The 16,747-nt window shown below is 39.5% G+C and overlaps 1 protein-coding gene across 1 annotated transcript; it reads left to right on the top strand.

Annotated features, from left to right (window-relative positions):
• The first annotated feature begins 591 nt into the window (after window positions 1-591).
• Window positions 592-13,270, top strand: LOC139729501 (monocarboxylate transporter 13-like). The gene is made up of 7 exons (XM_071640427.1): window positions 592-844; window positions 1,722-2,018; window positions 6,319-6,439; window positions 8,647-8,902; window positions 9,595-9,820; window positions 11,671-11,814; window positions 12,990-13,270. Exons 1-7 carry the CDS (start codon window positions 592-594, stop codon window positions 13,268-13,270), a joined length of 1,578 nt encoding a protein of 525 aa, XP_071496528.1.
• Window positions 13,271-16,747: the final 3,477 nt, after the last annotated feature.

Raw genomic sequence — 16,747 nt, 5'->3', positions numbered from 1 at the left:
TATTTCCTGTATACCTCTCTGTATAGTGATGTCACATACAATGTCCGATTATGCAATTACAATATCCCGTAGTACTTTCGAATGCTTGCTGAAAACTAAATGAGAGTTGAATGTTGAATTATACGGCATAGTACGAAGTGTAAACTTTCACAATTAAATTTGTGGCATTCCTGTATTCTCCCTTGATATTCAGATGACGAATATTCAGATGGTGCGGAAAGGCAGAAGAGGGTGTGCTTTTGGTGTGGTGATGTGACAGGAACTTGGCAAAGTTGATCAACCTCGGCGGGGGCAATGGTGATCAGGTGACATCAACTTATCAAGCGGGTTTCTTCGTTAAAAAATAATGCACTTGACGAGACCCTTCGGAGAACTGGCGTGGGTTTGCATCATCATGTACAGGTTAATATTGAGGGTTAGTTGATACTTCCGTTTCTTGATGAACGCAACAGTCTGGTGTGAATTTAGATATCTGCGACGTGAACTGTTGTTGTGGTATACCTCAATTATTATCCCCTAGTCTCACATTGGTTCGGTTGAGCTACACTAGCTATCTAGGGCACGGCAGCATATTTTCAACAGTCTTCAAAAATGACGAACTGCAAAACTGTGAGCAGCGCCTGGAAACGCTTGCGACCCTGTCAAAACGAGAGGAGAGACAAAATGGACGCGGGAAAGAAAAGAGCGACCGCGAGTGACCTCTGGAACAACCCACAATACTTCCGGTGGATCACCACGGCGATGTGGGCCATAAGTGGTGCCTTCACCTTTGGCGTCGTCGGCGATTTCTCTCTCCTTTTCATTTACCTGGAGGAGGATCTAAACGCAAGTGTCTTTGCACTAAGTAAGTGTTCTTCGTCATTGATAATTCGACTTCATTCTTCCTTTCATTTTATCTAAAAGTAAAACAAAACCAGACAAAAGCAACTTTGGACTTCTTTGGATATTTCTACTAACCTCTCATGGACAGCTAAGTTTTAGTGATCTGCCGAATAAAATTTCCCCGGCATTTCATTTCGAAAGGAAGAAATATTACAGTTAGATTAATTGTAATGGTGATGATCATCATCCTGTACTCCAGTCTTTCCATCTGCTTCTTCTCCCGTTTCATCTGCTCAGTCTTTGTCGGGTTTTTTTTTTTTCATGCTATGTCATCGTCACCGTGGGTTTTCGAGCCCACGCAAAGCCCGAAACGTTCGCCCTTCAGCAAGGCACCTTGTCCACATTGCTGCTCTCCTCCCAGGATTGTAAATGGGTACCCGGTATAGGATGAGAAAGTTAACGTTAGTCGATCAGTATACTTATGTGAGCGCCTGTAAAATGGCTGCGACTGGCTGGAATGCTCCCCAGGGAGTGGAGAGTGAGCACTATCAGTGTTGGCTGGAAATAATGTATCCACTTATGTTATAGTCATTGAAATACTTAACAAGTGTAAAATGCGCTATATAAAAACTAGCTATTATTATCATTATCATTATTATTATTATTAGCATTATTCTTATTATCATTATTATCATTATTATTATCAATATCATGATTATTATTATTTGTGTGTGTTATTTTCATTTTATCATTCTTATCATCACTGCTATCATCATCATCGTTATTATGGTATCGTCAGGAGAATCATCTATAGAAATGTATCTCACTGCCTTTTCCATATGATTTTTCTTCACTATACTATATGACTCCACCTCTCTGTGGCTACTTCCGGTACACAGATTGGATGGGAACGATTCCCTGGATTCTCTTCAGCGTATGCTCGCCACTCTCCACTGTACTGTTGAGGAAAATTGGTTACCGCGCCACGTTAGCTGGCTCATGCGCACTCGGGGCTCTCGGTCTCCTAGCAACCAGCTTTTGCACCCAGGTGTGGCAAATGTACATCACCTACAGCGTGATATTCGGCGGGTGCAGCGTGATCCACTTTGTAGCTGGTTGTGTGTACGTCACGTGCTATTTCGACCAGGGACATTGTGCTGGGCCAGTGTCCTCCATGGGCTTCACATTCGAGACGTGTGAGTATGAAACATGTCCATGACCTACCGGCCAATGACATTATGCAAGTAAGGCAAGCATGCAAAAACAAATAAACAAAAAGCAAAAAAAAAAAAAAGCAAGAAAAGAAACAAACGACAATAAAGCCGTACACTTGGGAAAAACAAAGGACACTTTCATGGTTGTCGAAAATAAACCGAATATTGATTAAGAGGAAATCGATAATAACAGCTGTATAAGTCGATGTTATCTCAGCAAATGTTACATAATGAGACATCGGCAAATATAACGTCATGAGATATCCTCACTTACGTATGACGTGCAAATATTGCACCTCATACTCCGATATGTTATCACTGGTATCGTGCTACCACGTCAAGCCTAATCTCCTCTCGATTTTTTTTTTTGTCCTGTCAGGATTTATCGCTCACTCTTAAAGACGATTAGCGAAGGCAGTGAAGATGACAGGCAGATAGAAACATATCTTGAAAGGCGCTAAGATGGAAAAGAATAAAACAAATCTTGTTTCCAGAGGAATACATAAGTGATATATGATTTGATTATGAGAAAGTGGTCTGGAGTGTGAAAATACACTCCTGCAACTTATAATTCTACCCTCGTTCAGCTTTCAATTTTTTTCGCAGGAAATGAAGCTTTGGGATGTTAGCCGTCATAACTTTTATACACTGTTCCATTTGAATGTTCCTTATCCAAAAGGTTACATAATTTTTCATCAAAAAATGAACACAACATAAGCCGGCGTATTCTTTTCTGACAGAAGTACATTTTGCCTTAATGCCGCTGAATCTACTTTACATTTGATGTGGGACTGTCCAATGAAGCATTTATAGAGAGCTTTCAAAACTATGCTCCGATGATAGAGAATTAAAACATCGATACAATTAGTTTCATATTTTACATATGATTACATTACATTGTTACAGTATACCTGCTAGAAGTTGAACAAAAAATCTACATAACACTGATTGTAAAATCAATGTATCTTTGAAATGTTTAGGCATATACAAATGTTTTGAACGTTTTTCCCACACCATGCCTTGCGTATTAATTCCAGTCCATTAAATTTTACATTGATTACGTACGTTTATTACCTGAGGGTTGTCATGGTTGTTTAAGTAATGTGGATAACTCTAGAAAATGGGAGGAAGGGGTATGATTGTTCTCTAACAAAGGTAATATGAGCAGTAAACCTCAGTGAACATTAATAAATCTTAGGAAGACCTAGAAAGAAATATCCCAACCTCGGTATAAAAATACAGTCAAGTCAACGGGTATAATGTGCAATGCACTACAAAATTCGAACGCAGATTTGTATTGCGGGAAAAGGCACTCTTATTGTCGGAATACTATGGGAAATGTCCATGTTGTACAGTCAGTTAAGTAAATCGCGAATATTTACGTTTTCGTAGTTGATAATCGTAACATGGGGTATCTCAATTCGAAGTAACTATACGAGGTCAAAGCATCATGTATAATTCGATGAGTATAAGATTCTACTGCTAGTACCAGACATTATCTTCAACATTGGTATCACAGGCAGGAACCCGATACGCAGGAAATTTTTCCATTCATTTACCTTTTCCAATAAGAGCAAAGATTATGTTTTGGCTTAGTCTGGTAGGAGACTTCGTGTACGGACTGTAATCTGAAGGGGTCATATAGTTGTGGTTGAGATGATGATTCTGCAGGTTGTAACATTTTGCGAGATGATTGGAACTCACTTACATGAAATTTTAAAGAACATACAGTTCTAAGAGGAATTCAAAGTTGATTTGATGAAGATTAGTTTTGAAATGGCTGAGACATTCTAAAAACACAGAGGTCCGAAAAAATTGGTCCAACCTTTTATTGGGACCACTTTTCTGTACTTTAGTTCTGAATATCTTAGCCATTTCAAAACTGATTTTCATCAAATAAACATTTAATTCCTCTTAGAATTGTATTGCTCTTTAATATTTCATATAAATGATTTGTAATCATCTGGCAAAAAGTTAAAACCTAAATCCCCATCTCAACCAAAACTATACTAGTTTAATCAAAATGGGAACATGCAGCTGTTCCAAGAAGCCAAAATGGAGCCTCTGTTATTCAATTTTCAAGGATTTTCTGTTGATATTGTCATTTTTTGTTATTTGCTCTGAAATGTATGAAACATAGTTAGATCCTCACGAGTTAACAACCTCCTAAATGTGTCACTGAGGTGCTAGAAGGTTGTTCTTGGTTTGCTTGTTTTTATGTCACATTATTTTGCTTCATCCACCTATTCATAGACCGTGTAACAGGCAGTGCACAAAATGATGAAACAAGCCAAGGGGTGGATGATGATTATGTTCTGTGGAGATAATGTACAGTGTGTAGGTGTTACAAACTACTCCCGTTAGAATCGATTCCTTGGGACAGGAGGTTTTCTTTCGTTATATTCAAATTTCGTTACAGCCGAATAATAAAATATAGAAAAAATATATAGGAAAAAAAATGAACCTGAATTGTTACTTTGTTTTAACAATAGTGTCGTTATAGCTGTGTTCTTTATAAAGAGAGTACACTGTATTGTACGTAAGAACTTGTACAAGAGTTTACCGTGGCGGCCCTAAACATGTAAAACCCAATGAGGGTTGTTTCGAATATATTTTTTGTTCTCTTTCTTGAGGGGGGGGGGGGTCCTATAACTGATACCTTCAAATGTGTTCAACTGAAGGCTGATTTTCCGAGAGAATCATTGTTTATTCGATTTAGCTATTGGCTATGGTCAACAAGATAAGAAATGACGCAGATATGGACAGAGGAACACTATAGACCAAAGGATTAAAACAAATGTTTTGTTTGCATATTCTTTCTGCCACTGCGCCCACTATGAATGTTGCCAACCGAAACGTGGTGTAGCAGGCAAAGATAATTATGAACTGTCAACCCGACAAGCGGGTAATCTTTCTCGACAGCAACTGGTTTACGTAACCGGCTCATGATTACAGTGGCGGATCCAGGGAGGACCGCAACCGGCGCACGCCCCCCCCCCCCCTTTATTTTTTTGTTGAAGCAAAAGAAATAAAAAAAAAAAAATGGGGGAGGGGTGCGTGCGCCCCCTATAATTTTCTAAACCCCATTTCTTTCTGACGAATTTTGTGAACAAAATATCTCAATAATGGCTTGACCAATTCGCATGAAATTTTCAGTGTTCATATTTCATGACAATATCTCAGTACAGCAACATTTTCATGACGATAACTTATCTGTGACGTCATCTAGGCGCCATTTTTTGATTATCAATGATCGATCATAACTTCATAACTAAATGCCATTTCTTTACCATTTTCGGTAGACATAAAGTTCAAGTCCCGCCTGATCGTCCTGTACTATGCTAATTACCCAGGTCATCATGAACATCAAAAATTTTAAATGCTCAAAACGACTTCCCGACCGGTTTTCTCGAAGTTTCAGACAATTTTAAGCGTTTCACAAAAATCCGCGCGTGCGCGTCCGTCCGCACGTTTTCGCGCACACAGCGCGTAAGCAACATGAAACTGCACTTTTTCGACTGATTTGGATTCCTGATACATTAAGTAGCAATATCCATTGATTTTCGATCGATTTTAACCTATAACAAAGGAATGCACTGGCGTCAAAGTTAAAATTCCGCAAATATAGTGAAAAAAAAAACATGTCTTTGTTTATTTTGTCATAGCTCCTGAAAATGTGCAACAACCCTATGTTTTTATTGCATATCACAAAAGCATATGACCACGGACTTCACGAATGTTTCTCAATATTACTTCAAGTCGCTTTTTAACATTATTTTCGTTGTCGATCACCCGTGACCGATATCTGATGACCCCCAGCGGATCACCTAAATCGTCTTCAGTGAGACGAGTTTCATATCTCGTTTGTTTTGTTTTGGTTTTTTTTTTTTTTTTTTTTTTTGCTTTTGCTTTTGTTTTCCGATAATACTCAGCCAGGTTTCAATTAATGTTCACCGTTTCCATGGTGTATGTCTGCTACTATGAAAACACAAGCCTCTATGGGAATAACACATTTTCTATTGAAGGTGTGAAAGATTTCCTTGCCTCGGGAATCTGAAAAATGGGTGCCGCCCTGTCGGAAATTTTGTTAATGACTTCCCATCTAAACGCGCAGTGTGTTCCATGTAACTTAATAATTGATAATTGTTTCGCATGTTATTTCCTCTGAAGTTTTAATGCAATTTTATTTCATTACTTTGTGTATGAGTATACGAGGTCATAGAGTAAGGGTTAAAGTCTCCTTAAAGTTAAATCTATTCCACTTAACAATCTTACTGTCCAGCTATCTTGGTCTTCAGTCCGGTGATCCAGATCACCGCCGAAACGTGGGGGTGGCGATGGACCGTCCGCCTACTCTCCACGTTTACCCTCACCGCGGCCACGCTTCTTGTGTTTTTTATCAGGTATCTTTATCCCATGCGATGATTGGAAAAAGCTATTAGCCTGTTTGCTTTTTGTATGGATTATTATCAATGTTATCATATGCGTATATCTTGTGTTTGGGTTATCGTCACGCTGGCTGTCGATGTGATTTATTCAATTTTTGCCATAATATGCTCCTTTCTTCGCTTTTCACAGAAGCATATTAGGCCATGGTATGATGCTATTTATGCTTCACTTTATTCCTCCCTATTTCCATAATTTCTCCTCCCTCTCTCTCTCTCTCCCACTATATTCATATATATATATATATATATATATATATATATATTTCTCAATTCTTTATATCTCTCCCCCTTTCTTTCCTTCAGCACATGTATCTTTCTGCGTGTTTCCAATCATTTGCCTTCCCAACTATAGCCCCTCTATGTTCTACTATAGGGCATGACTTCGGAAGTACCTGATGGCTATAATGTTCAATCATTATCTCCTCCTTCAAGTAGTACCCGTCTCTCCCTCCGCTCACCCCTCCCCCCTCCCTCCCCCCCCCCCCTCCCCCCCCCCCCCCCCTCCTTCGATCTCTCTTCCATTATTGACAGTGCGAACAAAACATCCGCTTAGGTACGGCAAGTTGCCAAAACACTGAAAACAATTTCAACTAACTTTATATGAATCATATGTGTCTGGTGTTTCCTTGGTATGGGAATTATACTGCTTGTTCATTGCCTGTAAATCTCCAGACATCTGGTATTTTGAACTGGTCTCATGTTTCCCAGTTACTAGATTTATGATCAACAAACGAAATTGTACGCGCATATTTACTAGTGAACTAAAATAAGTAAACGTGAAATCTGTTGCAACTCTAGGTAATCTTACCAAGTACAACGAAAACGAAATCGACTGATGATATTCCTACGTATAACAAGAATGCCCGGAAAACTTACGTTATCATGATAATGGCTAGTTCTGTTTCCCTAATGGAAGAATCCTCCTCGCAACGCTACTGATGATAGCACTTTTATAGTGAACTCATCGTCACGTGTGTTACAAAGCATATGAATATATATCACTGCAAGTATACCCACTGTGAGCACTGCTGGTAAATCTATCGTTCGTACACAAGTATATTTCCCATTGCAACTCCTCCTTCGCTACCACACTTTCTTATCTTGTTCTTATACTGTCACTGACTTTATTTTGCGTTCCTATTAATGCTACAGCTAATTAAGTGTGCTATAGCATTTCTACATTTTTTTTTACACTTCTACAACAGTGTACCATCACCACTATCATTGCTTACTTACTAATGCTTTTGCTCTTTCAACAACATACACATTTACTCATTACTGCAACTTTTCTACTACTCCTACTACTTTCATTACTCTCGTCATATCTGCTGCTATATAACTGTGATACTTTCAGTTCAGTTCGATTTTATTTCTGCATTTTTTCTTTAAGGAAATCAAATATTGACCGAAAAATGACAACACGTGTATCTGACAACAGAATAGGAAAAAAAAACATTACATTCATAGTGTCATAATCACAATCTTTAAGGTATAAACATAACAATGAGATCAAAGGAATCGAGGATACACTTGTTTCAGAATAAAGAGGAGGAAAAAATATGCAGGAGCATGCCGTCTTTAAGCACATGCTTGATAGTGATGGCAGCCTCAGAATCTCAAAAAAAAGGAAATAAGAAACATACAAATATAATTATATGTATACAAAATGGGCAATTTCCCATTGAAATGCTTTGTGCTAATTTTCTACCACTTTATAATTGATATGTTACCTCTCATGTTCTCTTTCCCACTATTGTAATACTCCAAAAACTGAAAATTTACATTATTACAACTTCTGCTATCATACCTCTATAAGCCTACTTTTGCTGATTCTATTCTTGTTCATGTTCTTACTCTTTACATCCTTTGTGTGTGTGTGTGTGTGTGTGTCTTTGGTTTTTTCATGGCTCTCTTTGCTCTCGTCTTAAAGTCCTCTCGCCGCCTTGGCAAAAGGAGAAGCATCGATGAAGAAACATTGACTATTATCGAGAGTATAGGGGGTCCAAATTTAGTCACTTCCCGTGCTCTTGATTCACTTACTGTCATCCTTCTTCCCCTTTTGCTAGTAAACTACTCCCAGGCCCCCGCCCCGTATCTAGTCACTTCCCCGCTCTTGATCCACTGTTACCCTTTTCTCCTTTTTGCCTGTCAACTGCTCGCAGGCCCCCGCCCCGGGACCTAACTAGGAGGATAGCTCACCGGGCATCGGAAGAAGGAAAATGCAAGCCGCCCGTCGTTGACTCTGACGTCGAACCTCGCCTATTGGATGAAAAAGGTGACGTCGATGACGAATTGGAGAAAACGACGATAAGCATCTGTCAGCGCTGTGCCCGAATCTTATCAATACCTGCCTTCTGGTTCCTACAAGTTGCAAGTCTCGTGTCTTTCACCGCTCTGTCTTTCAACCACATCAATCTCGTACGTATATCAAATCATACTTACTATAAGTGCATTGTACTTCTTAATCACTTGTGCGTGTGTTCCATTTACTCCTCTTCCATTCATATTCTTTAGAAAATATGGTCCTTAAATTCTAAAGCCCCATTTTAACAGAGCCCTGTTACCACGACAACGTCCGGGCAACTTGAGGAAGTTTGTTCTGCTGACGTTGTCGTGACGTTGTCGTAGTAAGGTCTGTCAAAACGGGGCTTCAGTCTGATCTGCAAACATACTGGACATATTTTTGTTGCTATACTCACACCCTTTAATTACCTTAGTTCCGAAATACAAATCGAACATTAAGGATAAAGGCTTTTAGTTGGTGATGTAATGATAATGAATAGATAAACGATGAAATATAAATGTGAACTGAACTGAAGTGATGATTAGCAAATTGAACAGCCTTTCAAATCGTTAAACGTAGTCGGTATTAAGTATTCTTTGGTAATTAGAATAAAAATGTGTATCAAATCGTACATACCTTGAAGTATCAATGATATCAAAGGAAGTGGACCTAGGTCTGTCTCTATACCTTCTTTTGAAAGTAAATCTTATTATCACTGCTCGTTGTCAAGTGTCATAATTAATGTCTGTAAAACTACCAACTTTATCTACCCGTTCCGATGACGTTACTTTATCTGTCGGTTCCAATGACGTCATGCCCTCCTCAGGGAAGCTACCTCAAGTCGATCGGCATCTCGAGCCAGCTGACAGCGACACTGCACTCCTTTCTGGCGGGCGGAGCGCTGGTGGGCCGTGCCAGTGTCATGCTCTTTACCCACAAGCTCCCCGTTCCCATCACCAGTCTTTACCCGTTCATCGCCATGGCCAACTGTATCCTCACTGTACTCATACTCGTCACGGCAGTCCACGGCGTTCTCTACCTCTACGCTACAGGTGATTGTGCATCAGGCTACGTATGCTTTAAGAAAATGTATGAAATGAATAACCACCTACTCCCATGTCAGTTTTCTAGTTTGATGAATAAATAAAAAATCATATCTTCCATTTTCCCCTCACCTTCCTTGTAGTTGTTGTATTTGACAGAATGATATCCTATTCCTCCTAAAGCTCTATATAAGGCCAGGGCTTGAATTCTGAACAGCTTCAATCAGCTGCATGTATACGTTATCATTTCTTAATGCATAGACAAAAATCTATGTTGTAAGTACAGCTTGATACTTGAACAGGGACGTCGTCATGATCGAGCTAGTAATATGCAATTATAGGAGAATGCAGTAATTTATTTATTCAGTTAGTTAGTTTGCTAGTTAGTGAGATATTTGGCTTCAAATTTTTAAGCATTGTTATGATTCAGCAATCATCACTTCATTTGAATTGCATACATTTAAAAATGACCATCGTCACCGAAAACTTGTTTTAAAATTTATTGAATGTAATGCTTTTCCTCTTTTTGTTACTCGACTATGATGAAGCTTTCGTGGTTCCTTTTGGTATTTCTTGTTGAAAACATTCAAGTTTGACATGAAGCGAAGCCATCGTTTTGATTAGCAGTTCAGTCGACAAGAAAGCGTCATTAGCGTCAGTCAATTAGACCCTTTTCCTGGGAGTCTTGCACGAGTTGGTAGTTGTTTTCTGAGCCAGTTCATTATTCCGAAGGTTCGTTAATCCGAAAATGAAATAAGGTTCGTTATTCCGAAGGTTCGTTATATCGAGGGTTCGTTAATCCGAAAATGAAATAAGGTTTCCAATCCCTAAAGTTCACTACTACGCACCGTCTTTAGATTTTCGGATTAACAAATCTTATTCAATTTCAAATTAACGAACCTTCAGAATAACGAACATTCAGAATAACGTCGTGAATGTTGGGATAATAATTGATTATAACGAACCCTTTTTCATTTTCGGATTAACGTACCTCTTGGTAAAGGGAACTTGTGTGTTTCGAAATAACGAACCTTCGGAGTACCGAGCCTTAGTTCATTTTCGGATGTTAACGAACCTTGATCATCACCCGGTAGTTGTACCCTAATGTCGATGTCTGTGGGAGTATCGTGTATAATTTATGGTCTATACGCCTAGTGGACATGGCCAATAACTTCTACATGTAGACAAAGAACGGTTTGGGTTCGAATCCTGCCCGGCGCGTTCCTCCTTCTGGGCAAGATGTTTTACCTATAGTGTCCCTCTTGACCAAGATGTATAAATTGGTACCTGGCGATGCTGGGGTGATAATAATGGCAGGGCCCTCTGGGTAGAGCAGTGTTAACACTGAAGAGGCCTCCGGAGTCGATAGTTAACATCATGATCATTATTATAACCATGGCCCCTTCCTCAAGAAGGGTCCATGTATAATATTATCAGATGTGGCAAACGTGGGAGGGATGGGGGTGGGGAGGTAGCTTAGATTGTAGATGTTCCTGCCAGTCATCTTCCTTGGCGTTGTCCGGTCTAAACATCCATGTCCTGGACCAAAGGGAGGTACCATTTAATCCTCTCAATTCTATTGCCTGAAAATCTCGTTCAGCTGTTACACAATAGTCTGACTCTCGGGTATAACGTTATGATGAGAGTGAGCAGCTTGAACGACAGGGTACAGAAAATGCGGAAAAAAAAGTATAGAGACTAATGATTTTACATACAACTAGATAATTAGCTCATATTATTCACATTATAGTCAGCATCCAGTTATTGACCACGGTGATTATATAGTGCTCCCTCCGTTCATGTTGTCTCGCTTATGTTTTTTATCTATTTTATCATCATTATTTTCTTCTTTTTTTCAGCTGTGGGATTTCTCAGGGCCTTGTTCCTCTCTCTTGCCATGGGTATGGCTGTTGAACTCTTTGGAAGAGACTTTGCGGCGGAAGCTTACAACGGAGTCTTCTGTACATGGGGCATTGCAAGCATTTTGGCAGCAATAATCCCAGGTATGTGACTATATACGGCAAGTCAGTTGAGAGAAAACAAAAAGGTAGATAAAGCAGAACAAAGTGGTCCAATTAAAAAGGTGGGTCCCATCTTTTATCGCGATCTCTTTGTTTCTGTAGTTGTCACTGCCGTTCAAAAACCAATTTTCATCAAATAAACTTTGGATTCAAATTCATGGATTCAAATTCATGGATTTCTTCCGTCGAGACGTTTTCATTGCAACTGATTGACAAATTGCCCTACATCGACGTAAATAAGCACTGAATTGATCAGTGTTTTAGTAGTAGCCATGATAAAAAATCATGGGCGTATACTCGAGCAGGATTCGAACCTATGACTTCCTGATCACCGGACAGGCGTCATCTCCACTAGACCATCGAACTTTCGCCCGACAGCAAATGTTGGTTCTAATCCTTACAGCATGAACAAACGGGTATACGCCCATGGTTTTTTATCATGGCTACTACTAAAACACTGATCAATTCAGTGCTTATTTACGTCGATGTAGGGCAATTTGTCGAATCAGTTGCAATGAAAACATCTCGACGGAAGAATTTCATGAATTTGAATAATTAAGCAGTACCCGCTGCATGCTATAAGGATTAGAACCAACACTTGCTTTAGGGCGAAAGCTCGGTGGTCTAGTGGAGATGACGCCTGTCCGGTGATCAGGAGGTCGTAGGTTCGAATCCTGCTCGAGTATACGCCCATGATTTTTTATCATGGCTTCTACTAAAAAACTGATCATAGTGCTTATTTACGTTGATGTAGGGCAATTTGTCAATCAGTTGCAACTCTGGATCCCTTTTAAAATTGTACGCTCTTTGAAATGCCATATAAGTGGTTTTTAAGTACACCTGTATCTTGCAAAAAGCTAAAACCTGAATCTTTATCTCAACCAAAACTATACCACCCCTTTAAAGGATAACTTACAAGTACAGTGAACTCCCGTCATAACGAAGTCCTCTGGACCGGCCATTTTCTTTCTTTATATCGAAATTTCGTTATAACCGAACCCAAAAAAAAAATACATAGAGAGGAAAATGTTGCGGCCGTAATTTTTACTTCGTTGTAACCGAAGTTTCGTTATAACCGTGTTCGGAGACTGTTCGCTATAACGAGAACGCACTGTACAGCAAACGGAAAACAAATTCCTCTTTATACTCTGTTCTAGGGATCACGTACGACACCACTGGCTCCTATAGAGTATCTGTGCTCACCTGTGCCATCTTCTGGGGCTGCTCTGCGGTCTTCTACGGCATTACGTTCCTCGTTCATCGGCGGAGCACTAGACGGGTTGATGGAAGAGGGTCACTAAACAACGAGGACGTAGAGACGAAGTCGCTGACCAAACAAGACCTCCGTACCACCGCGAACACGGTTGGCGTTGACGATGAAAACGACGCGTCGACTAAGGAAGTGTTACTAGTGACAGATTGGCTGACAACTGTTTGAGAATGTTGAAAGTTTGACATACTAGGACGCCGACAAAAATAAATGTTCACAAAAACTAGACAAAATCCAAACACGTGCCAAACATGCCAAATAATGCTTCAAACAATCTCAATTCTTTGCTTCTGAATATCGTTTAGATGTAGAGGTTATGTTTTCGTTACCATTGGTTTGTGTGTTCGTTCGTTCGTTCGTTCGTTCGTTAGTTATATTTTGTTAGTTTGTCCGTGTGCGAAATACCTCAAAAAGTAGTAAACGAATTGGGATGAAACTTGCAGGAAAATTTGAGAATGACACAAGTAACAAGGAAAAGTAGAAATTACGCGGTGCGTAACATATGTCCCCGCCGGAAGTAGCATTTTGTAACAAAATGTGCAATATAGGTAAAAAATCAAGGTCAAAGGTCAAAGAAGTCAAAGGTCAAAATTCTGTGTAGAAGTTTTGAAGCCCTCACCTAGTGCCATCACATAAAGCAAATGGAATCGAAATTGGGTTAGAAATGGCGAAGGAGTAGCATTTTGTAGCCAATGTACAATATAGGTCAAAAATCAAGGTCAAAGGTCAAAGAAGACAAAGGTCAAAATTCTGTGTAGAAGTTTTGAAGCCCTCACCTAGTGCTATCACATAAAGCAAACGGAATCGAAATCGGGTTAGAAATGGCGCAGGAGTAGCATTCTGTAGCAAAATGCACAATATAGGTCAAAAATCAAGGTCAAAGGTCAAAGAAGTCAAAGGTCAAAATTCTGTGTAGAAGTTTTGAAGCCCTCAACTAGTGCCATCATATAAAGCAAACGGAATCGAAATCGGGTTAAAAATGGCGAAGGAGTAGCATTTCGTAGCAAAATGTACAATATAGGTCAAAAATCAAGGTCAAAGGTCGAAGAAGTCAAAGGTCAAAATTCTGTGTAGAAGTTTTGAAGCCCTCACCTAGTGCCATCACATAAAGCAAACGGAATCGAAATCGGGTTAGAAATGGCGAAGGAGTAGCATTTTGTAGCAAAATGTACAATATAGGTCAAAAAATCAAGGTCAAAGGTCAAAGAAGTCAAAGGTCAAAATTCTGTGTAGAAGTTTTGAAGCCCTCACCTAGTGCCATCACATAAAGCAAACGGAATCGAAATCGGGTTAGAAATGGCGAAGGAGTAGCATTTTGTAGCAAAATGTACAATATAGGTCAAAGGTCAAGGTCAAAGGTCACGACTGAAATTCTGTGTAGAAGTTTCAAAGCTCCCATGTAGTGCTATCATATAAAGCAAACAGAATCAAAATTGGCTCATAAATGACAGAGAAGTAGCAAATTGAAGATTTTGATCACACACGGACGCACACACGGACACACGGACACACGGACGGACAGACGGACGGACGGACACACGGACACACACACGTACGGAGCCCGTTTCATAGTCCCCTGCTCGAACTCGTTCGGCGGGGACAACAAACGATTAACTTTTGGTATTGATCCGAGAATTTTGGGGGAATTTATGAAGGATTTTTGATATTTTGGCAGGTAGGGTCAATGAACTTGGGAGTTCAGGCTGCGCGTACTGTATTTGAGGGTTGCCTGCGAGCACTCAAGTGCGTGCGTACGTGCCATAGTAGAGCGTCTTTGGTACGTGCTCTAGTTTCTGCCGGGGTGAGGCGCGCCGTGCAGCTGAGGGTTTATGACGTAACAAAGGCTTCTATATTGGGAAATCAGGCAACTTTCAGCACACAATGCTATAAGTATTGTCCGTATGGGTGGAAATCACTGATATCTCTATGGAAGAACAAGATCAGTGGTGAAAATGATTTGCGTGCTTGGCGGAGGTCTGCGCTCTCAGAGTGCTTCTCTAGTTTCATCATAGAATTAAGCAAAAAGGTCGGTGGTGAATTCAGTGATAATCTACATTCATGAAAGTGTTTAGAATGTGTTACTATGGGTACGATATTGCAAATCTACTTCTTTATGGTAACACCTCTAAGTAGAAGTGTGTCGGTAGTACGGGAACCCTACGAGTTTTACGTACAGTATCAACAGTGAATGCGGACAGTATTCCCCGATTTTCTCATCAACATGCAAATGACACTTTGGCGATAGATATGGGCCATACAAATACACATATTGTTAAGAACGCCAAATATAGTTCAAGATGGCCGTAGAACATGATAGAAAGTTAAAAAAAAAAAAATTCTGCCATAGATGACGGTCTTATCAAAAAGATCTATGTGCTTGTGTATGATTACCATGGTTACGTGACGTGCTGCGTGTTACGAGAAAGTTGAGGTATACTTGACCATGGCTCATCTCAATATTTCTCTCTTGGATCAAGAGTTTTCATTGCTTCTCTATATTAGTTACAGTAACAGCTGTAACTCCTCGCACATGCAACTATAGCTTAATAATATTGATTATAAAAAAAGAGGGTACTCCTGAGCAACCAATGTTAGTCTATATAAAATACGATCGAATTCGGAATTTTACGTATTTTCATAATTATTTTAAGTCAACTACGGACATGCTCTATTATCGTCAGTAGTGCTTGCTGTATACTGTATTCGAGGGTCTCGTGGTTTGAATCCTATGTGATGTTTACATGTGAATGACAGCGAGATGAACCTCAGGTGAAGGTCTTTGGCAAGATTATTCTATTCATCCATTCTTGACAGTGACGGGCACTCATGATTACCTTAGTAATGACTAATATCCTTCCTTTGAAATATGAATAAGGGATTTCCACTGTCAAGAAAGATAGATGCATATAGAGAGTATATATATATTTTGTATATGTACATATGTGTGTGTGTGTGTGTGTGTGTGTGTGAGAGAGAGAGAGAGAGAGAGAGAGAGAGAGAGAATGGAAGAAGGTTGCTAAAATGGAACATAACACGTGTCTTGAGATTTCTATTGATTTTATACAAGTGAGGTGACGGGTAGGGAGTAATGGCAGTGTGAATCTACTTCGTTCTGCCGTATTCCTATAACTTTATTATCATTATCGCAATAAAGGTAGTAGTGATAGATACATACTTTTATACATATTATCAGGTCTAAAAAGTTATGCGCATCAATTAAGGTATAAAATGCAGTGTTTCTATACATGTATAACGCATACACATTGAAATTGTAATGAGAAAGAGAGTCTCTAAAAAAAAAGTTTTGTAATTCCTATTTGCAATAAATGGGGATGTTCTTCGTGCAATTTGCAGTGGAACAATTGTGTTGAAATAAAGCAATTCACGTTTGATTACTAACAATATGCTCTCATGTAGATTACTATTCATCCAGCCGACGTGTAATTGGACTCCAAAATTCTTATGAATCACAAAAACTGGAATTGAAATTAACGTTGTGCGACGTTTTGCCGATTATCAATCAGCTTCTTCTAGGGTCCTTCCACTGGACTTGCTGAAAAAAAATGGATTTGAAAACGAGTGGAGAAATCCAGCCTCCATAGTCAATAGTCAAGGGGGGGGGGGGGGATTCCGTTTCAACCTGCT

This window comes from Diadema antillarum, unplaced genomic scaffold (genome assembly GCF_040938485.1).
Source record: "Diadema antillarum isolate AM-2024a unplaced genomic scaffold, OU_Dant_1.0 seq00000244_RagTag, whole genome shotgun sequence".
Taxonomy (NCBI): domain Eukaryota; kingdom Metazoa; phylum Echinodermata; class Echinoidea; order Diadematoida; family Diadematidae; genus Diadema; species Diadema antillarum.
The sequence above is the reverse complement of the archived record's forward strand: the minus strand, read 5'-3'. Positions and strand labels throughout refer to the sequence as shown.